General features: G+C 37.2%; 1 protein-coding gene across 4 annotated transcripts in view; it reads right to left on the bottom strand.

Annotated features, from left to right (window-relative positions):
- LOC127451925 (speckle-type POZ protein) overlaps window positions 1–26,211 on the bottom strand; it is a 139,233-nt gene that overhangs the window by 72,435 nt on the left and 40,587 nt on the right. For all 4 annotated transcript variants that reach the window (XM_051716997.1, XM_051716999.1, XM_051716996.1 and 1 more), the window contains 3 exons: window positions 6,482–6,810; window positions 3,598–3,719; window positions 2,889–3,040 (listed from right to left, as the gene is read on the bottom strand). In XM_051716997.1, the coding sequence (XP_051572957.1) occupies window positions 2,889–3,040; window positions 3,598–3,719; window positions 6,482–6,559 (352 nt within the window). In that variant the 5' untranslated portion in view covers window positions 6,560–6,810. The remainder of the gene's footprint in view (window positions 1–2,888; window positions 3,041–3,597; window positions 3,720–6,481; window positions 6,811–26,211) is intronic.

Raw genomic sequence — 26,211 nt, 5'->3', positions numbered from 1 at the left:
CGTAGCACAAGCCACAGAACATTTTAATGATGGTTTATGGGAGGAATGTGTCAAAACAGACAGCACATTGCACACTGCAGTGTACGGGGCTGCCTAACAGCAGAACAGTCAGAGTGCCCATGATGACCCGTCCACCACCGAAAGTGCCTACAATAGTCACGCGAGCGTCGGAACTGGAACTTGGAGCAGTGGAAGAAGGTCGCCACTATGATTAAATACTAACACAGGGTAAATAAGGAACAGTGTGAAACAAGCATTCATTTGCTTAAGCTTGTATTATTCTCACTTGCAAGTCGCTTTGGATAAAAGTATCTGCTAAATTAATAAATGTAAATGTAATTTTAAATGGAAAAAAGCCCAATAGAGAGGAGCAATGTGCTTTATATAATGAGTGTAAAAAAGAAAGGTTGTGTCAATGCCTAACAGTCACTCTTGAGTTGCTAATGTGGGCAACACTGGTTTAAATCTGGCTTGCGTCATTACCAACTACCATCCCCCCACCCCCACCTCATCATAAAGGGATGTTCAGTTGTGAAAGATAAATAATGGCACAAGCACAAACAGAGGGAGGAAACAGAAAGGAAGTTATGGGAGATGGTGTACACAACCAGCTGCATTTGTCAGCTTTTGTTATCCTCATGAGGGCGTCTTCATAAACGTTCTCTGTAGCAGAAAGGCAAAAACCAACTGACAATCACACAAATACCCTCTCGGCTATGAAAAATATCTTGCCTCAGAAAAGGCAGGAAACAAAAATCAGGCATGAAGTTTCTTCATCTGAGCGAATGTAATTCAGTTCTACTGAAGGCCAAACCCCCTGTAACTTATTTAGACCCATCAAACAGGACAGCCCAGATGCTACATCACACCCAAAAAAAATCTCAATTAAAACACAGTCGTCTGCTGCAAATTTAATAATGCAAGGGGAAAAGTTCACTTTGAATATTATTACTTCTACACATAATACAAGACCACACACATTTCAAAAGGCATGCGTGTTCGTAATTAACTCCATTTCACAGGTTTCCACGTCTGTAGGATCGAAAGGTCTCTAAAGGAATCACGGAACACTGAGCTATTCTGCAAAAATACTTTTCAATTACAGTATATCAAAGTTTCATAAAACTTGATTGTTATATGTGTGTGTGTGTGTGTGTGTGTGTGTGTGTGCTTGTGTTTTTTTTGTGGAAATTATGGAGACTTCAGAGGTGAGAGAGAGGGAGAGACAGACATATAGCACACAGAGAGAGAGAGAATCCACGTATATGATGTGCTAGATTTCATGGGTTTCTTGTTGAGCACTTCAATATGAAAAGAGCCAAATCATGGACATTTAGGGAACTTAGAAAACCCGACCGGACGCTTTTTAAGGTTAGAAAAAAGAAGGCATGACCGTGAAAAGAGGACGTATGCTCACCATAGGTTCCATTTAAACATCTTCAGATTTGAGGGACGTACCTTTGCATTATTTCTGCATTAACAAGTGTCATGCAGACTGCTGAGAAAACGCTGTCATTTACACTCACAGCGAGACATGAGACACGAACCTCGTAAAGATGATTCAAATTAAAAAAAAAAATGAGGAGCTTGGTATAAATATTTTTCAACTTTTTTATATGCCAAAATGATGGAAAGCATTTGGAATTATCTGTCCAATGTTTTAAAAAAATAGGCAAGTGACGGAGAATTAGGTTTAGCAATCTCTGCTTATTATATCTGGTTCGACTCTAAATGTTTCTGGCATTAGCAGCTGTTGGGGGGGCTTATCATTGTAACATTAATTTTCCAATAGTTTTTAAGCCACCTTCAGTTGTTATAACACCCTCTAACAGCTCAGATTCCTCCAGACCCATCACCAGTAAAGTTTGTCTAGCTGATAACAACAACTAAGCGGAAGTGTGGCACATCCAAGAGGAAGTCTCTCACTGTAATGGTGCCGCCCATGGAGAAGTCAGGAAAAAATGTGGATAACAGACAAGGACATGACAGCGTTTCACCAGATGTGAAACACTGCAACTACACACTGCACATTCCGTGTCAAAATAAAAGCTCCAGGTCAAGGTAAATTAAATAGGACAGAAGTATAATACCTCTATAGACAACAAATCTAATCTTCAAAACAATGATAATTCAGTATTTTATTATATAATAATAAACCTAACTGGGTCCCACAGTAATAATATCATTTTATGCAATATTCAACTGGGTTCAAATATTAGTTTTTGCTCATGATTTGAGATTTTTGTTCAAAAAACTTTTTTTAGTAAAAATATATGAAGGTAAAAAATGCTTTTTTCTTAAGCGATTATGTATCATTGTATATAAAATAGAAATATAAGTGCATATAAATGAAGATCATTAAATCTCTTTCTCCCCTCATTTAGTGGAAACATGCCTTTGATTTTTAAATATGTTTTTATTCAATGCCTTTAAAATATTGAAGCAACTTGGCTGTTTGGATGAAATGGTTCCTCTTAATAAAATAAAAAAATAAATTAAAAAAAATCACTTTCGAGCCAAACCAGAGCAAATACAAAATTATTGAGATATATATTGAATATTGTCAATAGGCTGAAAAATATGGAGATAGTATTTTTAAAGTCATATCGCCCAGCCCTAGTCACGGAGTATAGAACAACCGAGAATAACATATGAATGTTGTCTGGCACCAGTGCAAAATCAGCTTCACATTATTCAAGACTTAACATAAAATCTGAAGACTGTGCAACAACAGTAAACCTAATATTATTTCACTACACGTCATATAAATAACGTAAATACCGTTTGAAACATTTCTACCATTGCATAGTATGTAAACCATCTTACTACCCAGCCCTACATTGGATGAAAACATAATGAAAGTCTTTAGAGTCACATCGATGTCTCACCCATGGCTTTGGTTTCCTCTCCCTTGGCATTAAGAATGGAGAACTTGAACTTGGCACGAACTTCACTCTTAGGACAGCTGACCAGGAGCAGATAGAGTGACAGATAATCTTTACTCTCTTCATCCAGACCTTTAGGATTCACTCGCAAACACCTGTAAAAAATAAATAAATAAAGAGTTATCCTCAAGGTTTTCACTCATCCAAGTCATCATACACAATAACACCGTGTCCTCACCAAGAGCGACGCAATGAAGCAACAAGCATTAAAAGCACTCTCAAACCATGTAAATCTTGGTTTTCGTCCTGATCAGATAGGGCCGCAATAAGCGTAAGGACAGTTTGACGACCACTTGGTTTCCATTCCCGCAATGTCTCACTGGGTGAATCTTATTGGTCCAAAATCCCACTCCACATAGCCATGTATTAAAAATCAAACATGTTCTGATTGGGTGTGTTTAATTACACAACATTTTTCAGTTCAGTGTGGACAAACAAATTGCTTGACATTGGTTAGGACATGGTGTTAACAACCATTTGCAACTGACTTTATTTTACTCAAAAATTAAGTTCAGTTACAAACAAATACATTTTCATAGACAAAAAAAAAGGCTCATAACAATGTACAATGTGTTTCAGTTAAACAACCCATATATGGTAAAACGTGAATCCTTTTACGATTATGTAATTAAGCTCTGCCACCCGTTTGTACCATTTGAGCTTGTCATTGGCCCCCGAGGAGAAGGTGGAGCTTTTGATGACCTCACCCATCTCCTCCCGACAGAAGCTGAAGTTGTTGATGGTCCACATATAGGAGAACTTAACCACTTTGATCTGGACACACAAACACAGACACGCACGTAAGTGTATAACATCCACAACATTCCATTCTTCCATTTATCCATCTACTTTTCCCTTTCCTACAGTAGATCTGCAAGTGTTGGCTAAGACTTCAAAAAGTGAAACATCAAAACTACCTTTCATCTTAATGTGCTCTGACAACAAACAGGATGGAGAGAAAAAGGAATAAAAGACCATAAACAAAACAAAAAACACTGGGGGAAAGATGTAGCGAGAAATGAAAGCATTAGTGGAACATGTTTCTCTAGTAGTGAGGATTCCAAACACACAGGACGGTCCTGTGAAGTTACACACAGGCAAGATAATGGCGATTATATATTTTTAGACACATACACAAGTTCGTCAGGTACACTGAGATGGTTTCTAACACACAGAGATTAAAGTTTAGTACTGATTTACTTCTCATGTGTAGGCCAAAACGGAAGGCCCTGATCCCTTGTGAGTTAATTTATTTGCATTAATCTTATTTTAATTGCATTCTGAAAGAGTTTTGAGAAAAGAAAATAATAATTTCAGCCACCAATAAGAATGTAGTACTTGAGTTGCATTCGGATTATAAGACATACCATAACCATTGCCATTTGACACCAAACCTGGTGCAACGTGTCTTGACGTGGCAAGTTTTGTGTATACACAAATTAAATTTGAGAGCAGCAGCAGAGGGGAAGATTATATATCAGTGAATAACAACTTACATTTTGGCCTGATCCTCCTTTGACTTCATATACAGTGCACAAGTCATATGGATGACTATTTTGGTGCTTTTTTGTCCTTTTTGGTTTAGTGTCATATTTCATTTTTGAAAACAAGGCAGTAAGGGACAGAAGACAAAACGCTAAGAAATTTTCAGTAGACCAAAAAAAAAAAAAAAAAAAATTCCAGATAACACGATTTGTGAAAATTAATAATTCATATAAACTGATACAGCTTTTTATAGTGCATTCCACTGAGGAGACTATAAGTCTATCCCTCACGTTCTCGTTTCATATAGAATAAGGTATACACTGGCAGCCAAAAGTTTGGAATAATGTACAGATTTTGCTGTTAGGAAAGAAATTGGTACTTTTATTCACCAAAGTGGCATTCAACTGATTACAATGTATAGTCAGGACATTAATAACGTGAAAAATTACTATTACAATTTGAAACAAATATTCAGAACTTCTTAAACTACTTCAAAGAGTTCTCATCAAAAAATCCTCCATGTGCAGCAATGACAGCTTTGCAGATCCTTGCCATTCTAGCTGTCAGTTTGTCCAGATACTCAGGTGACATTTCACCCCACACTTCCTGTAGCACTTGCCATAGATGTGACTGTCTTGTCGGGCACGCACCTTACAGTCTAGCTCATCCCACAAAAGCTCAGTGTGGTTAAGATCCATAACACTCTTTTCCAATTATCTGTTGTCCAATGTCTGTTTCTTTGCCCACTCTAACCTTTTCTTTTTGATTTTCTGTTTCAAAAGTGGCTTTTTCTTTGCAATTCTTCCCATAAGGCCTGCACCCGAGTCTTCTCTTTACTGTTGTACATGAAACTGGTGTTGAGCTGGTAGAATTCAATGAAGCTGTGAGCTGAGGACATGTGAGGCGTCTATTTCTCAAACTAGAGACTCTGATGTACGTATCCTCTTGTTTAGTTGTACATCTGGGCCTTCCACGTCTCTTTCTGTCCTTGTTAGAGCCAGCTGTCCTTTGTCTTTGATGACTGTAGTGTACACCTTTGTATGAAATCTTCAGTTTTTTGGCAATTTCAAGCATCGTATAGCCTTCATTCCTCAAAACAATGATTGACTGATGAGTTTCTAGAGAAAGCTGTTTCTTTTTTGCCATTTTTTCACCTAATTAAGACATGCCAGTCTATTGCATACTGTGTCAACTCAAAAACAAACACAAAGACAATGTTAAGCTTCATTTAATAAACCAAATAGCTTTCAGCTGTTTATTATAATGGCAAGTGATTTTCTAGTACCAAATTAGCAATTTAGCATGATTACTCAAGGATAAGGTGTTGGAGTGATGGCTGCTGGAAATGGGGCCTGTCTAGATTTGATCAAAAATGACTTTTTTCAAATAGTGATGGTGCTGTTTTTTACATCAGTAGTGTCTTGACTATACTTTGTGATCAGTTGAATGCCACTTTGGTGAATTAAAGTACCAATTTCCTTCCGAAACAGCAAAATCTGTACATTATTCCAAACTTTTGGACGCCAGTGTATATGCTTTCAATTTATAGAGAAGAGCAGCTTAAACGTCCTTCAAATGTTCTTCTTTTGTGTTACATGAAAAAATGAAACTCAAATGGGTTTGGACTGACGTGATGGTGAATAAATGATACAAGTGTAATTTTTGGTAAACTTATCCTTTAAATTCAATCCACAGATTTCCCACCACAAACAGCGCAGAAATTGTAAAAAAAAAGAAAAAAGAAAAAAAAAAGAAAAAAGAAAAAAGAAAGAAAGAATGATTCTTAAATAAAAACAAATTTTAGTCTTAGACAAGGCTTAATCTGTGTTTGGGAAACCAGGTGTGCTCCTGGAGATCTAAGTTCTTGCAGTTTAGTTCCAGTCTTGCTCTAACACACCTGCCTGTAATTTTCAAGTGAACTTGAAGACTTTGATTTGATGGTTCAGGTGTGTTTGATTAAAGGTGGAACTAACTCTGAAGGTAGACCATCAAATTGAGCACCCCTGTCATACAGTCTCTAGATGAACAGATCTAACCACACACACACTCACCTGTGTGTAACACCAGCTTTCGGCCACAGGGCCGCTGGTCATTTCTGCAGGAGGGGGCGGACTCGGCACCCTGGACATCGCCAGTTTTGAGCGTTGGGGTGGGGTTGGGGAAGGTGCACTACGCCAGCCGCCGCAGGACGACCCCAACAAATGCACACACAAGATTACTCAGTCAAAGGCAAATACATGCACACACATGTATATTTTACAGCCGCCGCCAGGATCCGGGCACACACTCGTGTTCAGCGTAACCCAGAGAACATGGAGGGAATGCTGACAAATTGTTGAGGAGATGTTCAGTGAGCCATCCAATTCAGAAGTATTACAACCTGTAGTGGAGAAAACAGACAGAATTTATTTCAAACTTTGCTTTGAAATGAACTTTTTAGCCCACCAGCCAAGGTGGCTGGTAGATGAAAAATGTTTACCAGCCAATTAAATAACTTACCTGCCAATTTTTTTTTATTTTATATTTTTTGATTGCATTTTACAAGTAGAATTTACAGACATGAGAGACAAATAAACAATAATGTAAGAATGTTTAAAAATTAACTTTTTTTTTAAAGAATTCAAAAAAAAGTATTGTATTGTTTTTATTATTTATGAAATATGTAATAGCCAGATATTTTAAACTACATCAGTACTGTCATATGAACAAGTGAGTCTCATGAGCCTTAAGTACACATAACACAGTAACAGTTCTTGGTTTACTTGGAGTAAATTAATTTATTCAGCTCCAACTGATTCATCAGTCTTTTTGATTCAATAAAAAGAACCAGTTCAAAAGAATAATTTGTTTGGGAATCAGTCTATTGGTATCACGTTATGTCTCATCTCGAGCTGTAGATACAGTAGCAATGAGGGTTGCTGTGGTGTTTAATAGTAATACAGGAAACACAAAGTATTTTAGTCCGGTTTTCTGACCGCATTGCCGGAAGAATTAATGTTATAGAACCGTTAACAAAACCGGACGTTATGAAAATCAGTCGGTTTGAATTATAGTGCCATCATTACCAGAGAACTTGTAATATGTGATGGTGGGTAATTAAAACATACTCGCACATCCACTGGAAATCCAAGAGTGGTTCCTCCCTTCATCCCAATGGCATGAATGCTCCTATTGCTTTCATCTTGCTTCAAGATTTACTGCTAACGGTACATGTCCACTGATGCTGAAGAAATCTGCTTACCCCACTCACCACGCCAGAGAGCTGCTGTGTATTGTCTATTAGCTTTCAGTACACGAGCAACACTATCATCCTAAATATGCGCGATTACAGTTGGAAAGATGGCAACTTCACTTTAAAATGCCCAAAATATACAAACAGTGTTGATCTATTAAACTTTTGCTTAAATATAATGATGTGATTAAAGCACTGAATACAGCTTCGCTCATCATGCGCCAGTTGACACACAGCATTGAGACTATCGATGAGCAGCGGGACAAATAGCTAAGAGCCGTTCTAAACACCCGTGACCTTATTGACTGTAGGCCTGCAGAGCCCCCTTGAGGACAAAACTGGAATGTGTAAAATTATTTTACAAGCTGACACAAACTGATAGAAAAGTAAGAAGCACCCGCCAGAGTGGCGTGTGACGCTGCAAAATTCACCGACCAAATAGAAAATTTACAATGTGTTAATTTCGGACCCTGTGAGCAATGGTTTACTACTTCATTCAGACACCACTGTGGGAAGTGTTTAGAAACACTATATTTAAATATGAGGACGCTCAGTTAACCTTCACTAATGTGATATTAAAATGTGTTAATGACTTTAGGCCTCATTCTATTAGTATTATTCACAGTAAAAGAAGCCAAAATAAGATGTTTTAACCACTCGATGATGATTTAATATATGCATTAGAAAATGCTTAATTTGTCTTTAGATTCTGAATTCATGACGCTAACGTGCTAACACTCTATACGCTACAACGTGCCGATTACACTCTGTTATTGTAATATATGATGACACTGATACTACTGCAAAGATAGGTTTATAAAAATAAATTAATATTCAGAATACAGACAAAAGGCAGATGTGTGAATGGCACATGAGTGAATGGGCACTTGCGAGTATTAGAGTAGATTTTTGTCCTTTTGTTTACTAATATAAAAAAATATATAATTTTTATTTATTTTTTTAAATAAAAATAAAAAAATAAAAAAAATAAAAAATCACATGACATGTTCTTGGAAAATCGTACTGATGTAGGTACACATTTGCACCAGCTTGCTAATAACTGAACTAGTGTTCACGTTGAATACTGACTGAAAAATGTAAACAAAGTAGTAGGTGGCGCTTCAGGTCACACCTACCAATGATGTGGACCATTAGCTGCAAGAATCAGAATGAGCTTTATTGCCAAGTATGCTTACACATACAAGGAATTTGTCTTGGTGACAGAAGCTTCCAGTGCACAAACAATACAGCAAGACAGAGATGATAATAAAAAAATTTAATAAAAATAAAAAGTGAATAGAAAATATAAGTATATATAGAAATACACAATAAGACATAAAAAAAAAAATATATATATATATATATATATATATATATATATATATATATATATATATATATATATATATATGTATGTACAAATACAAATCTGTTACATACAGATGCAAGGGAATGTATGGCAGAAGAGGTAGAGTATGCTGGATACATATAAATAGACTAAGCTGTGTATTGCACATAACTATTGCTCAATGGGGCAGTTTTAACTGTTCATGAGATGGATAGCCTGAGGGAAAAAACTGTTCATGCGCCTGTTTAGCAGTGTTTAGCAGCCAGTTAGAAGTTTTCCTAAAAGTTCGCCCAAGCGAGCTGTTAGGAACCACAGAAACGAACGCAAAAACACCTTTTTGGCCAGATTTTGTTCTAAATTACGTCATTCCCATTCGTTCTCCGATTTCGTATATAGTATATCTGGGCATTTAGAGTTGTTCACATTTAACGTGTTTGAGAACTTTGACTTAGGTCAGCAAGCAACCACCCAAAACACCCTAGCACTTTGGCGATGAGTTTCGCATGGGCAAACGCCACAGAGATTTTCATCACGAAACGTAAAAAACTATGAATTAAAAGAATAATTACGGTTTTCAAAAGTTTCAAACACTCCCCCCCCATCTGCCACAATACATTCACCATAAAAAAACCTTTCGAGCTTCAAAAATGCTACAAAATCCCACAATGATTTACATTAACAAAGAAACTTCCTGCTGAGCTGATTTTGCTAGTACGTTGTTTGATCTGTGTTATTGATATAAGGCTCAGTAGAGTATCTCTTTTTTTTTTCTGCCACTGGTGTCAGACTAAAAGCCAAACCTCTGAAGACTGGAAGCACCAACAGCAACTACAGCGATTTTAAGTCTGCCAAAGCTACATGTTTATAATGCTGGGAAAAAAAAAACTATTTCTACTTTTTCCCTGGTGTATATGGCACTCTTTCTCAGTCTCTTTACCAGAAGAAAAGCCCATTCATCATTCTTTTGGTTCTTCTGTTCATTTCCCCTCAAACCTCTGAACCTTAAACCTTTTCAATCTTGTTTTCTTGAGAGAGAAAAAAACAACTTCAGGACTAATCCTGATTTTGCTCTCGCTAGCGCTAATTAAGGCACTTTAATTGTTAGCTGGATACATCCTGGGCATTAATGAACTGACCAGAAAAACACCACGCTGGCCACTTGTCTAACAGTAAGTAATTAATAAGGCTAATTAAAGAATGTAAAAACTGTACGACAGAGGATCATGACTGATAACCAATTAAGTTAGAAAAGTACATTTCTCATTCCATACGTGACATTTATAAATGTTTAAAGAACATGTGGTTGCGGTAAGTGACCCGCGCAGTTATAAGATGTGTGGAAACGTCTTTATTAAAGCACAGCACTCCCAGGTAACTTTTTAATATACTTGACAGAACACTGAGATTTTCTGTGGTCATATTTCAGTTACGAACAGTTGAACATTTACTAGACAAGTCAACTGGGGGACCTTTGATTTTAAACAAACTTTAAAAGCACATAAAATAAAAGCATTATTCACTCTTTTCTCCATCTGAAGCAACCTCATCAACCTTTCATCTTTCATTCCTCTCTTAATTTTTTTCCTATCCTGCACTCCTTTCCCCTTTCTCACTCAACCTGCAAATACCTTCTTCTGCAAGCGAGCTAAACGGAGACGTTCCTTTCCCTTAATTAGCATCTGATTGAAAGGATAGAGTACATGGTGGAAAAAATTGACAAAGTGCAAAACAAAGTGTACTGTGAAGCTCAAGGGGAGGAGAGAAGAAAAATATTAGGAGAATAAGAAAGGTCAATTTGAAACTTTTCAGAACTGCACAGTAACTCCAGCATTCTGCCACTTACACACTAGGGTTGGGCGATATATATTTTAAAAATGTGTATATTTCATAGGGTTGTCAAGATAACAATTAAAGGAGCAGTTTAGTTTCTCTAAAAACGAATATGCTACTAAACACACCTCCTTCGAAAAAGTTAAATCTTAATATAAATGTTAGCTAATTAAAATATTTGCATGTAGAGCACAACAGTGCCCTCCCAATTTTTAGACGTCTTGGTTTTGCAAGTATTTTTCCCTTTTATTTATTTTTTTCATTGGGATTTCACAAAATTCTTCATAAAGAGTTCCAAACAACTAACAAAATTAACCAGCTCGAGGTAAATCACAACATTAAAACTTTGATTTGAAGCAAAAGTGTATTTGAAAATCGGACAAAAAGAAAAATTAACAAGACTGCGTACTTTACATCTTTAATGAGGGGGTGAACTACAATCCCAATAAACACTGCGAATGACGTCAAATTAAAAACGACAGAAAACTATAAAGCTATTGATTTAATATTGTTGATAGTATATAAGCAATATATTTAAATAGGGCTGAATGTTGACACAGATTTCCCAATTCGATTTGATTCCGATTCATAAGCTCTCGATTCGATTCCAATTTTGATTTACAATTGATTCATATGGGTATATATCAGTCCCTTCTGCTTACATTTGAAAGAAATTCTCTCCCAGCTAATGCTGTTACACAGCGACCTTCTACCTAGGTATATTAAGAAAATATAAATTTTTCTAATTATATTTTATTTGTTTTTCATCATTGTGGTAATCATTTTAGCTTTTTAAAAATGAACAAATCCATGTTTTCAATCAATAGATATGATATATTGCAAATATTATATTTCGTTACATCTTTGTTTAATTGCATAAATGTACTATTTACATCGATTTCTTGAACACGTTTTAAAAACTTGTACTGTCTCTAAGAAATTCTGCATTTCTGTAAAGAACATCTTTAAATGAGCGCATGTTTATGAGAGAGACTCGAATGACTTTATCTCTTCTGTGCTATGCATGGTTAGAATTAAATATTTCTTTTTTGTTGTTTTTGATCAACAACTGACTGTAGAGAATAGAAAGGGTATTAATAGAGGCATTACTCAGTGGCAAATGGGTCATGTAGATCTCATCTTTGGACATGGAACAACTTTTACTCTCAACACGCAGTGAAAGGATCTCGCTGCTGAATACTCCAATATACTACACAATTACTGGTAAGTGCAATGTAAACATTTACCAGCTAGTTCCCAAATATATACATTTTTAGTCGCACAGCGTGAAATTTGGTTGCAAATGCAAGTGGTTTAGAATGATTTGTGGATTGTTTCCTCTCTGGTTCATGGGTAGTATAGTTCTTCACCAAAAGTTGCGCTATTAAACATGTTTATTTTTTTTTTATTAAGATGATATAACAGGGACGCTTCAATAGAAGCATATACCACTGATTAACAACCTCAGAGCTCAGAGCAGTGTAGGGACTGGTGGCAGAAAAATGATTAGGAGAAAATTACAGAGGCCCTGCAGTCCACACTGGAAATTCCTCAATGTTATAAATTAAAGACTCTGCCTGCTGATGCCCAAAAGTCTACCAAAACCAGGTGTAAAGGCCTGAAAGAGTCCCTAAAAGCTGCTCTGTTGAGTTTCAACCATCTTGAGAATAAAGAGAGTTCTGTGGATGCACCAAGACCCCTCCTTATCCATGTTGTAAATCAGAAATGACCTAGACGTCAATGGTCATCACATGACTGGCCATACACTGAGGGACTACTCCTCTATGAAACACATGGAAATCTTTTGTCCTTCGATATAACCAATTTACACTTTAAAAAATAGACTAAGGGAGCACAAAACATTTCCTGTGGAACATCTGACTACCATATGCTAAAAACTCACCCTAGACAAAAATAACTTGAAGACTTGAAGAAAGCAGTCTTGCTTTGAAATTATCCCTTTGTATTATACCCCTTTTTAGCAGGACAAAAAACGAATGCCCTGATCATAACTTTAAATGTACAAAATGAACTTTTTAAGTGTATACACATCAGGACATCTCATCTTAAACCAGGAACTTTGACACAATCACAAAACTTACTTTACTGTAATTTTATCCTGCACATAATCTGCCAAAGTGCCTAGAACTCTCATTCAAGGTTTAACCTGATAACCATGACAATTCGTTTTCTCATAATGTGTAATGTATTATCCATATTGTAAAACCAATGAATTAACCATTACGATTTTTAATCAGGTATTTTCATGTTTTGTAACTTGCACGTTGAGTTTCATTTTGTCTCGAATGCTAATGAAGGGTAATTTCTAATATTTCTTAGTGATTTCATTATATAAAAGTTCATGATTAAACATTGCAAAATTTTGAGCAGGAAACAGAAACCTTAAGAACAAAGACTCATTAATCACCTTCAGAAGGAGGGACAGAGAGATGATCACATGCTATCTGAAAAGACACTTCTGATTGGCTCAAGGCACCTTTGGGGTGCGGCCAACCTCAACTCAACAAAACCTCCCCTCCTAGGACAAACTTCAGTCTTCTCTTCCTCTTTTCTGCAAGCTCTTGCCTCTTTCTTGTGGCTCTTAGCCCACTATGCCCAGGATCCGCACAATATAGAGTCAAGGAAAGTTCGGAACATAAAGTTCAGAGAAAGCTCTTCTATTCTCTACGCTATGACTCGCACACGTGACGGGGAGTCGCGAGTCACCCTTGTGGGAGGCCTCGCTTCAAACCATGATCTTAGCAGAGGTCAAAAACTTTGACGGAACAACCAGAACTTTCTACAAAGAGCCAAAGAACCAAAGAAACGCAAGTATATCTCCAAAATTGCGCTGAAAGTGCTGGTGTCTCTTTAATAGAATGAGTAACCCGATTGCAAATCAAGGTATTCTAAATGAAGTATCGATGGTTCAAGGCATTGTCTATAGACCCATAAAGTTCCATTCTCTGTGTTACAGATTTACCATTCACCTTCTGTTACAGTTCACTTACCACCTGTTTATCTGTGTTAGTTAGTTTGATGTTTTAGATTAGCAATTAAGTCTTGTTTGTATTCAAAGATAATTCGACTGTGGTATATTTTGATAATCTCATCACTTCTTTTTTTTCAAGGTCTATGCTCCGAGCTCGAACCATATCTAAACATATTTGTGATATTATTTTCAATAAGCCATGAGAATAGTATTCATTTAAAGAGTTAACAGATGCCTCATATCAACTCAGCGTGGTCGAGTGATCAGACGTGTACCTTAATTCTTTCAATAAGTGAATTAATTATAATTCCTTTATTAAGCTAACTACTTACATATAAATTGTGAGGGGATACAACAAGCCTGTTATATTAGATATTAGTGGTGGAGAATTTTTTGTTCAGATTTATAATCTGATCACTTGTCATTTATCCTTCTTATAACGGTGGTCGAACGTGGCTAATTCCATCTAGGGATGGGCACAAGTACTCGAGTACTTGGGTACTCGGACATGGCAGCAATGATCGATCACGAAAACGATGATCAATAGTGATCACGCATGATGTGACTTTTCACTTAATTCGAAATCCAGTGACAATTACCTGACAACTAAACACACAAACAAAGAGGGAGCTTATTTTTAATTTTGAGACGTTGTGGTTTTGAGGGGTACATTGATTGTCAGAAATGTCTCATAGCATCCAAACTGATAAAACACTGCAATGCTATCGTTACGATAATCAAAAGAGAGTGTAATTAACTGTGTTTTGAACACCTGTCATTTCATGTAAGAACTTTGACTCGTTAATGGATATTATTTAATAAAAGTAAATGTTTGTCACTGACCGTAAACCTCCCTACCCTGCGTGAAGTAACTCGCACCTGCATCTCGACGAAATGGGAGTTGAAGATTTCTGCACAAGTTTCCAAGTTAGATGTCCGATATAAAGTGTCATTCCGTTGCACTTTCCCCAGCTGAAAGGTGGAAATTCAGACTCTCCGAGTTGAATGGAACGCTTCATGAATCACGGCGACAACAATACAGAGTGTCGCGGCTTTACTCACAAGAGCAAACATTTGGGGACACACACACACACACCAGGCGTGTGGCAGTGGACTCAACGCGCTGAAGCAATGCATATACAGCAGGCGAGTGTTTCAAACAGCTAGACAGAGCGCAGCTAAATGGAACACAATGCAACGTCTTCAAACTGAACTTCAATTAAACACGCATATTAAAAATGCAATGGTTATGGCATCTCCTGTTATTTGAAAATAGACGGTTCAGACAGTCACTAAAAAAAAACTTGTGCGTGCTTACTAAGATTACTACGGTAACCTGAAGGAAGAACAGACAGACGTGCGTTGGGCACATTCTTTCAGAGTTGGACAGCGAATCTTCATATAATGATAAAATATGATGCATTATATTTTGAATCTTTTGTACATTTTGTAACATTATTTTATAACAGCCTATACTAATGAATAGACGATACACTGGAACAACAAGGCACAATGCAGCAGCCATTAACATTTGTTAGACATGTTATTATATATAAAGTTATGAACAAGTAATTGCCCCTCGAGTACTTGACAAGTACTCAAGTAATTAGTCCGAATACTCGAGTAGACAAAATGACCAAAATGCCCATCCCTAATTCAATCATAAAATTTCCTTACATATTAATGGTGGAGATACATGGGTACTTTAATCCATACTGTGTACATTTATTCTACCAAATTTCCTTACAGTAGGTACAAATTATCGTTAAAGTTATCAGTCAGCATTCTGGTACCAAATTGACTATATGTTCCAATATAACAACATGTAGTAATAAACAGAAATATTTACCTAGTTCCCTTTTTATAAAACATTTTAATACATGAAAAATGCCACAATGGGGAATGAATATTTCCAATTAAGACACCCAACTTATTGTTCAGAGACATTATTTAATATTTGGCATTATTATTAATATTAGTTAAGCTGATCTCTACCTCTTCTTCTTTACATGTCTCCCTTTTCTTCTCTTCTTGTGCTATTTTGTTTCTGATGAAAAACACTTGTGGCATTTTCACTCAGTAAAACAATAAAATATTAATCATTCAAGTCGGGGAAAAAGTTGGTGTCCATTAGCAATTCAAATTACTGCCGACTTCCTGGCAATTAATTTCCACGTGCTTGTCTCTCATCATGTGTCTTCAGCTATCTGTTTTCTGAACTTATTTTCCAGCGGTCTTTGTATTGCATCTATAGGTGCTGTCAAAGCAAGCTCACCTTGTGGCAACATAATATCATCCACGGATCATCTAACAACCTTTCAGTGAAAACACAAACAACTCAAACACACACACCCACCATAAAAAGCCAAAACTACGTAAGATAGTTAAGATGATGTCTGCTAATCGAAAGCCATTGTCATAAAATGTCTTCAGAGGCTTCATTCATCATTTTTGGGTAAACTATCCAGGTACGATACATACACTGAATGCGCCAGCAGCAAAATTAATGGTTGATAATCCATAGGACATGAAAAAGATAAACTCTTGCACACACACACACACACACACACACTGTTTAGCTGTCAGAGATAGGTATGAGAGGATTAACTGAGCTTTGTATCTCTTCGTGGTGTTTTTCTGTTGTTTTACTTGCGCTAGACGGACTTTGCGCCACCTCTCAATGTTTTTACAGTGTCTCGTGCAGGAGCGCTGCATTTTTTTAGACTCTTTCAGAGATTATCTGTCATTTTGACAGAAAGAGAAGATAAAACAACTAAAATCATGGACAACTGATAAGCATGAGTTTGGAGAAACAGAAAAGTTCTGTTTTTTAATTTGGTCAAGAAAACATTTGATTTGAAAAGTCAAAAGTTTAAATCGTTGCATATATAACAAACTTCCATGGAGTGGACCTGAGTTAATGTGGCACACTTTTGTGCCACCAGCAAACCACACCAGACTTTAAAAAAGTGGTACATTTAATGTGAACTCTGGTATGGTTCCCAATTGGTTTGAAAGCAATCCTTCCTTCTGTAATTTGTGGAATTGAACCGCTTTTGATGCATTTGTCATGGCTGACTGACTCCAAAACAACTGCCTAAACAATTGCCTTTGGAGAGCAACTTGCATTCTTTGCATCGCTTGCCATGCATCCGTGGCAGACAAAGTCATGGCCATTCAAAAAATATCTGTGTCTGTAAAGTTTAGATGTTGATGATTTGAGCGTATTTTGGTTGGAATGCAAATCTTACAATGTGAAATAAGACATGCGAGCTAGTGTGATGGAATTAAACTCTGATTCAGATCAAGCAACTGAAGTGCGAAAACAGCCTTAATGCCAAAGTATACATCAGTTTTCCGCATGCATCTACACTAACTGAGCACTTTATTAGGAACACCTATACACCTACTTACTCATGCAATTATCTAATCAGCCAAAAGTGGCAGCAGTGCAGTGCATAAAATCAAGCAGATATGGGTCAGGAGCTTCAGTTAATGTTTACGTCAACCATCAGAATGGGGAAAAATTGTGATCTCAGTGGTTTCGACCATGGCATGAATGTTGATGCCAGACGGGCTGGTTTAAGTATTTCTGTAACTGCTGATCTCCTGGGATTTTTACTCACAACAGTCTCTAGAGTTTACTCAGAATGGTAATGGTAATGGTAACTCAAAAGTGCCAAAAAACAAAAAACATCCAGTGAGCGGCAGTTCTGCGGACGAAAACATCTTGTTGATGAGAGTCAACAGAGAATGGCCATACTGGTTCGAGCTGACAGAATGGTAACTGTACAATTGTAGTGAGCAGAATAGCATCTCTGAATGCACAACATGTCGAACCTTGAGGCAGATGGGCTACAACAGCAAAACACCACGTCAGGAAGACCTCAGTGGGTGTAGATTTCTTGTACCTTTTACCCCATCGCGATCTTGCGAGCTCGGGATGGGGGCTGGGTGGCATGATTTGGGGCACCTTTCTCCCATCGCGATCGAGCCAGGGGCAGGGCTGCACAATTAGGGGCACCTTTCTGTCATCGCGATCTTGCGCGCTCTGTGTGGGGTGGCCGAGCAGGTAACCTGTCTTGCCGCCCCAGAGAACATTGCCGCCCTAGGTGGCTGCATATTGCCTATGCCAGGATCCGCTACTGATTATACCCTAGCCTTTAAATAGAACAGACTTTTTGTTAAACAACAATTCATATCTAGTAGAGTCAGATAGCATGTGAGATCTGATCGGCTGGAACGTACAGGGCGGGAGGGACGAGATTGGTGCCCGGCAAGGAGATTTAGCCCTCGAGGAATTCATTACTGCAACCGTTACCCTGCCAAAATAATTAATGAATTAATAAGGGGAGGGAGCAAGGGATGACTGGAGGGAGAAAAAAAATATAATTTCTGCAACAAAATTCTCTTTTAGTTGCGACTTGAAAGAGAAACATCAAGTACAACCCCACCCAGTAGACACTCCCTACAGGCCTGAGCTTCCTGGGAGGAACTGAGCACCATCACATGACCTGTCTCTAAATTAAGCCCCTCCCACAGCATACATATCCAGAGGACAATTTCACATAGGGGGAGGGGCTTGATTTAAAAAGGGGGAGGGGTTTAGAGCAGGCTTAGAATTTTAGGAAGATGGGTCAAATCTCTCAAAGACTTTTTTCTTTCTAGTTTAATTTGATCTAGTCTCTTTTTTCTCTCTCCATAGACACAGACATGTTGAAAGAGAAATGTTGGAAGAGTGTAACAGACTTTTTTTACTTGACCTCATTTAATCCTCAATGGCATGCAATACTAAAATGCACAAAAAGATTTAAGTTCAATGTAAGGTCGGCATCTCCTAGAAAACACACTTACATTTGCAACCCATTTTACTACAGTAATTTATTTCTAAATGAACCAAAATATTCAATGAGAAAAAAGTAGTAAATGAAAGGTGGTTGGAAGAGGGAGGGGTTGAAAAAATAAGCCAAAAAGGAAATTCATCGCAGAGACGGAGCAAGTTATTACACTTTAAAAGATTAAGAAGACAATTGTTTTCTTTAGGAAAAATGTAAACTGATAAATAGTGCACAGTAAGTGTGCATGAATGTATGTCAAAGTAAAAAGGGTTAATTTTGATTTCATGTTGACTTAGTTGTTTCAATTGCCAGCAGTAAGAGTAAATGCCATTACAGAGACTATTTAGCAGAGACGGGCCGCTTCTATTAAAATGAATGGGGGAAACTGGAATGCCCAACGGTCAATGGATGTATAAAGGAAGTCCCGCATGAAAGGTAAAAGAGCCAATCACCTTTTAGATACAGACATCGCCTGTCAAACAACTCAAGAACGCGCATGCGCATTAGCTAGGCAAGCCGGGATAAATTCTTTTTTTTTGCGTAATCTGAGGTAAAGCAGCACAATTTATGATACCAGTGTTGTCAGACTTTATTTACAACAGGGTCAAAACTATGTAGTTCAATTGCAACTTATTTTACAGATATAATAATCAACACAATCAAAAGTAAACAAAGTAAAAAAAAAAATAACATCAATCTTGAGATTTTAGGAATTCATATCGGGATCGTTCCAATTAAGATTACGATTTATCTGGGGGAAAAAAATGCTATTTTTACCCAGCCCCAGTTGACTAAACATTACAGGCTATATCTTATCCCAAATTGTTTTTGTCACAGGAAAGAGAAACTCTGGAAGACATGGATTGTGAATATTAGATATGACCTAGAACTTTAGACAGTATACATCATACTGAAGAAATGTAGGCCTACTTCTGTCGATCACAGTCTTGTATGTCAAATTAAATATGCCGTTTGAGTATTTTAAGTGAATCAGCTGGTATTGCATAAAAATCAAAAACCTGTGAAAGGCCAGTGAAAATGTAACAGCATGACACACCATTTCATGCATCCAAACATTCATTACCTCCCTTCTTCTGAGGGTAAATAAAGTAAGTTAATTTTCAGCTTGATTAAAATGGATGAGTAGATGGGAGAAAAGAGAAGTGTTGGAACAGAAAACTTTGTGGGGGAGATTGCATTGATCTTTTACCGCCTCTCTCTCAAACACAGAGAAAGGGAAAACTCACTGGAAATCAGTGATCAGAGTTCAGCCGGCTAGACCCTGGAGGTCTTCGTATTAGCATGCGTGGGATTGGAACCATATCTCATATGATGCACACAAATTGTTATACAGCTTATCTAAAAATAGTGCAAATAACAGCTGCTTAATTTTCCAGACAACTAAAAGGAGTAGAAAACAATTGCTACATTGGAATAAAATCCCCAGACTTTCCCTGTCTTACTCCATCTCTTCTCTTTTTTCCTCTACTGAAAGAGCAGGTGAGCAAGAGAGAGCACCAGTGTCTCTCTTATTTAGGCACAGCGAGGGAGTGGTGTGTGTGCAAACAGTTTGCTGTTGCACATTGCTGCAGTGTGATCAATTAGACAGCTCACAATCTGAAGTTTACACCACAGAAAAAAATCCTAGGTTGTAAACACACACACACACACACACACACACACACACACACACACAATCATCTCTACCCCCAACAGGTTGCCTAATCATGCAAAACCAGAAATACAGAATGGAGCCTGTAAAAAAAAAATGGAGTGTGTGTCTGTCTAGCATAAAAAGGCTGCTGCGCTCAATAAGCTTGTAAAATGTATCGTATTTCTTTTTTGGCTCTCAATTTGAGACGCGGTGAATCAAACCATCTATGCGTCAAGAAAAATTATAGCTAGTTCACTTAAGTATTTCTAAGCGAACTGTATGTACTTCACATGCCATCTCAAACTCGTACAACTTTCCCCTACGGAACACAAAGAATGTATGGCATTTTTGTCCATTCAAATGCAAGTCAATGGGGTACAAAACTTTCAAGCTCAAAAAAGAACATAAAGGCAGTATAAAGGTAATCCATGCAAGTGGTTTAATCCAAGTCTTCTAAAGTTATACAATCACTTTTGGTACGAAACGGACCAAAATTTAAGTCCTTATTCACTATAAATCTTGACATCCGCAGTCTCCTTGGTGTGTTCATGAAAAGCCTTGTTCACACACTTCCACATGCTTGACATATGCGCAGAGCTCTGAACACAAACTAGACACAGCGCTGTAGGGCCCTATGATTTCCGCATTGTGGAAAACATGGACGGAATCGTGGAATCCATTCACTAAAACGGAAATAACTATAAAACGTGCAATATCACGTAATTTGACATATTTGAAATGAAATTAAAGTATAAATGCACAATATATCAAATTAAAATCATGATATGACCTAGTTTGCGTGATGATGTGTGTGATGATTAAACCTCAAAAGGCTGAGATTTAATTAAACACATAGCCTATACGGTCTGCATGAGCTGCGTTCTTCAACAGAAAATCAATGTGAGAAGCCACTGCTTATACACTTACCGCATCATAACATTGCGTGAGCTGTGTATTTTTCTTCTTTTTTCCTCCCCAATTCCCAACGCGCTCTAGGTCCTCGTGGTGCCGTAGTGACTCGCCTTAATCCGGGTGGCGGAGGACGAATCTTAGTTGCCTCTGCGTCTGAGACCATCAGTGCGCGCATCTTATCACAAGGCTTGTTGAGCGCGTTACCGCGGAGACATAGCGCATGTGGAGGCTTCACGCTATTCTCTGCGGCATACGCGCACAACTCACCACGCGCCCCACTAAGAGCGAGAACCACATTATAGCAACCATGAGGAGGTTACCCCATGTGACACTACCCTCCCTAGCAACCAGGCCAATTTGGTTTCTTAGAACAGTGTTTCCCAACCACTGTGCTGTGGCAAACTAGTGTGCCGTGAAAGATTGTCAGGTGTGCCGTGGAAAATTATCAAATTCCACAAAATAAAAAAAATGCATGAAAAAAAATAATTTCAGGGATCCAATCTCCTCATCTTTCAGAGAAATTAGCAGTTTTGAAACCATAATCGGTCACTTTTGTGATTGTGAAGAGCAATGATTAATGTGCAAACGTGACTGATATTTATACACATTAAGGGTCTTTCACATGAATCACGCCAGCGCTGCAGAATACATTGAAGTCTATGAAGTGACGCCACTTTACACCAAAGTGTTTTTCACACAGTTTTTGCTTCACCAATAATGTCTTGAGTACTAAGCAACAGGAAATATTTAAAAACTGTCCAAATTTGTGAAGAGACATTGAATGTCTCATAATTTCTTGAGTTTGTTTGTCATTAAACTTGAAAACATGTAATTTTGGAAAAAATTGAAAGGGCAAAAACATCAAACATCCTTTAAAATATCTTTGTGTTCCACAGAAGTCAGACAAGTTTAAAAGTGTTTAAATAATGAGAGAATTAGCATTTATGGTTGAACTATTGCTTTAATATTTGTGCTGTGCAGTGATATACACAGTTCAGGTGTTTTCCTGTTACATGCTATACAGTGTGTTTCAGTACTGCTAGAACATTTTACTTGCCAATCAGCATCCAGGACAGGAATATATACATATTAAAAAAATACTAATAATTTTTTATGGTATAGAATTGTATTACATATCAAACCACAAATTTTGGTATCATTCTTCTACTCCAGCCGAGCAGCCAGAGAAAGAATAATTATTTTCTTATTCTCCTCCACTGCAGCAGTATGCATGCGTGTGTCACAGTTGAAAGGGCACCGGCCCCCCTGCCTTCCATCTGAACACAACAGTTAGCAAAAACAAATGGTCACAACCTGACAAAACCCACAACCATAATCTGTATATCTCCAACCTTTTAAGTGAGAGAGGGTGAGATGTGTAGGCAGAAGCGGTTAACCCATGCTTGTTAATATACAAGTTATTATTAAAATGCAAATAGGCTATTCTTCCGGTTGCAATACCGCCCTCTTCAGCATGTCTAACCCTGTTCAATAAAACGTTACAAATCCTACCCTCAAATCAACTCTATGAGAGCGGTACCCACTGCCACTGAAACCCCTCCAAACAGCCAGGTGTTCCCCAAGGCTCACCCTCAGGTCATTTTCTACTTTGTCGTTTACACTGAATTTAGTTTTTGAAGCACATCAACAAAGTTAAAACAACATCTTTACATCAAGAACAAATGGATCATCAGTAATGACCTTCAACTTGACTTTGCCTGGTAACACATTTCCAGGCTCAATTATCCATCTTCAATAGATTTCAAAGGTGTTTTTTAGAAGCATAAAGCGGTATAATTAGCGGGAGTCCTCTCTCACGAAAGCCGACAAACACAAAGCAGCTGCAAATTTTTTTGGCTGTCCTTACAATTGTGTGTAATCAGTTGATCCTTCCTTCATTCCACACAAACATAAAAAAGCAGAGAAACGCTTACACATTCTAACACTCATCACCAGCTAATCTTGAGCAATGTGTGAAAGCCCTTTCTGTCTTATACTCCTCTTCTGGTGAGACTCGAGTGGTAAAGAAAAAGTTTTTTTTTTTTTTTTTTTTTTTTTTTTAGAAAAACTCTGAAACGTAACTGGTAGTTGGCGGAAAACTTAGAGGGGCATGCACTTCCAAGCATGATGAAAAGCCAAACGGACTTGGCGAGGAGCCCTGAATATCCTCAAATCTGCATAAACCAGTAAACTTAGATGAATATGCATAACATGAAGACCAAGGTCATTACATTAATATGAAATGATGAAGCTTAAATAGGATAATTTACATCAGACCCCCCCCCCTCATTTGTGTACTGGACCACGCTAATGATACTGTATGTAAGTGCAAAAAGGTGTGTTTGTGTAGGCCTGCTGCGATTATTACATAATTGCTTGATTTTAGATAACATATTGCCATCCAAATGAGCAAATTTTAAGCAAAATGTGCCTTTTATTTCTCCCTTTCTGGTCCAGTGTGAATGCTCCAAATGAACTTGGAACAGGTGGTGTTCCGAGTAGAGCTGGGTATTGATAAAGATTACTCAATTTCATTCTGATTCACAAGCTCTCAATTTAATTATAGATATTGATTCATATGGGTATATGTTCATGGCCATTTTGCTAACATATTAAAGAAATATTTTCTGTCAGCTAAGCTGTAAATTTTACAGGGGACCTTCTAACTTCTAATATTATGAAATTATTAATTTAAAAAAATATATTTAGTTTTTCATCATTTTTGTCACGTTTTAGTTTTTAAAAAATGCACAAATTCCATGTGTTCCATCAATAAATATGATGTCTTAATATAATTATAAATTGCAGATATTATACTGCATATACTGTATATTTTGTTACATGTTTATTGTTTACATGCATAATTTGTACTATTTGCATAATCTTATCATCTGGAACCTTTTGAATTTGACACTGAATTTTTACTTTAAGATACTATGTGAATTCAAAATAAATGTAATTAACACCTTATTTCTATACGACTTACTGAGTTGGGACATAGCTAATAAAAAAAACTTTTCCCCACTCCATAACACATATAATTTTTCTTTCATCAGGCTCCTAATGATTTAGGCTAAGTAATCATTACTGTGGTTAGGCCAATGTAAATAGTCGTTTTTTTAACATGCCACAGTTGTAGTAAAAATGTATAATTAATTATTTAAAACTATAACATTTCTGTGAAAATACCATAGTTACGTCACTATTTTAAAATCATGATAAATGTAAGCACGGGTGATGTGTAATTAAAAAACGTTTAAACTGGAGCATGCAGTGTTGTCTCTTTTCGGAGCTGTCCAGCTGTTTATAGGTTTGACATCTTGATAGCACTTTACACTATACATTTTCAGAATTTAAATGGGGCTTAAGTTTAGAAGTCTGCACCATGATATCAAGGTAAGCACCGTAATCGTCAAGGGAAGTCCCTGTGATATCAAGTGATCAGCTCTGCACTATTCCATCTCAGGGATAGCGAGGGAAGCAAGGTTAAAGCGCCACACGAAAATGAAGAAATTTTGACATAAACATACCCATTACATAATAATATTCTAACGTTCAAAATAATTATAACAGCACAAATGTTATAGCAACAATATACTATTAAAGTGAACAGGCTGCCAAACAAACCAACTAAAACGGACCAAAAAAATCTACCCAGTGACATTTTTGCTTACAAAGTGAACCAAAGAAATGAAAAAATAAATTCTACCCTGTGTGTACAATACGTAGTGAGCCAAACAGAGAAACTGAAAAAAATCTACCCTGTGCTATATGTTTACAAAGCCTTCCTACACTTTATTTATAGGCTTTTTCCAAGTTTGTGGTGAATAAATGTGACATGAACAAAAAAAGATTAAATGCTAATCACAATTATGTGTATGATAATGAATCACACACAAGCTCCATTTCATTTCAAATCCAGAGGAGGGAGTGTATTTAAACTATAGCTGCAATTGTCCTGAAAACTAATAATGAAGCCAGCGAGACAGGAGGATTGAGACAGTAAAAGCACAAAGAGATGTTTGATTATTATGACAAGACCCACACAGATAAAGGCTAAGTTTGAGACATGTCGAGCTGAATCTCCCTGTTCCCCTCTCACCTGTGACCTCATCACAAAGTTAACAGAAGAATTACAGGGTAACACAGTGTGCTTACTGTAAAGCAGCAGAGTTCAAAGCCACATAAACAGAAACCAAATCCTAAAAAGACTAGCGTCCATCATAAACTAATTAAAACCCTCAGATACACATACACACACTTTAAAAAGTTAACACACTACATGAGTGTGTGCATGCTCGCACACACAAACACACAAAGTGCCTTCAGCAGAGCCAATTAAGATCAAGTCTTCTGTTAACTTGTCATGCAGTCTAAGCAACAGCAAAAATGCAGCATTGAAGGCCAATGAGGTGCCATGGTGATATGAGTTAAACAGTACCCCATTCCTCAGTTTCTATCCCTCTCTCTAGAACCAGCATCAGTGCTAAAATGATAAAAGGGAACTTTTACATCCCATTAAATCATATTCTAAAAAAGACAACAAATTACATTTTGTGAAATTTCAACATTTATTTTGATGTATAGAAACATTTGAAACTTTTTGTTGTCCGTTACTGCCCTATAAAAGTTATTCAGTGGTTACCATAATTACTCTTAAAAAATGTACACTTTCAATTCATGCAAATTAAATTTTTACACTCACTGAGCACTTTATTGGGAACTCTATGATCCTAAAAAACTTCCCGACGTGGTCTTCTGCTGTTGTAGCCCATCCACCTCAAATTTCGACATGTTGTGCATTCTGAGATGCTATTCTGCTCACTACAATTGTACAGAGTGGTTATCTGAGTTACCGTAGCCTTTTAAACCAGTCTGGACATTCTCTATTGACCTCTCTCATCAACAAGGTGTTTCCATCCGCAGAACTGCCACTCACTGGATGTTTTTTGTTTTTGGCACCATTCAGAGTAAA

This window comes from Myxocyprinus asiaticus, chromosome 14 (assembly GCF_019703515.2).
Source record: "Myxocyprinus asiaticus isolate MX2 ecotype Aquarium Trade chromosome 14, UBuf_Myxa_2, whole genome shotgun sequence".
NCBI lineage: Eukaryota > Metazoa > Chordata > Actinopteri > Cypriniformes > Catostomidae > Myxocyprinus > Myxocyprinus asiaticus.
This window is presented reverse-complemented; position numbering and strand designations above follow the sequence as displayed.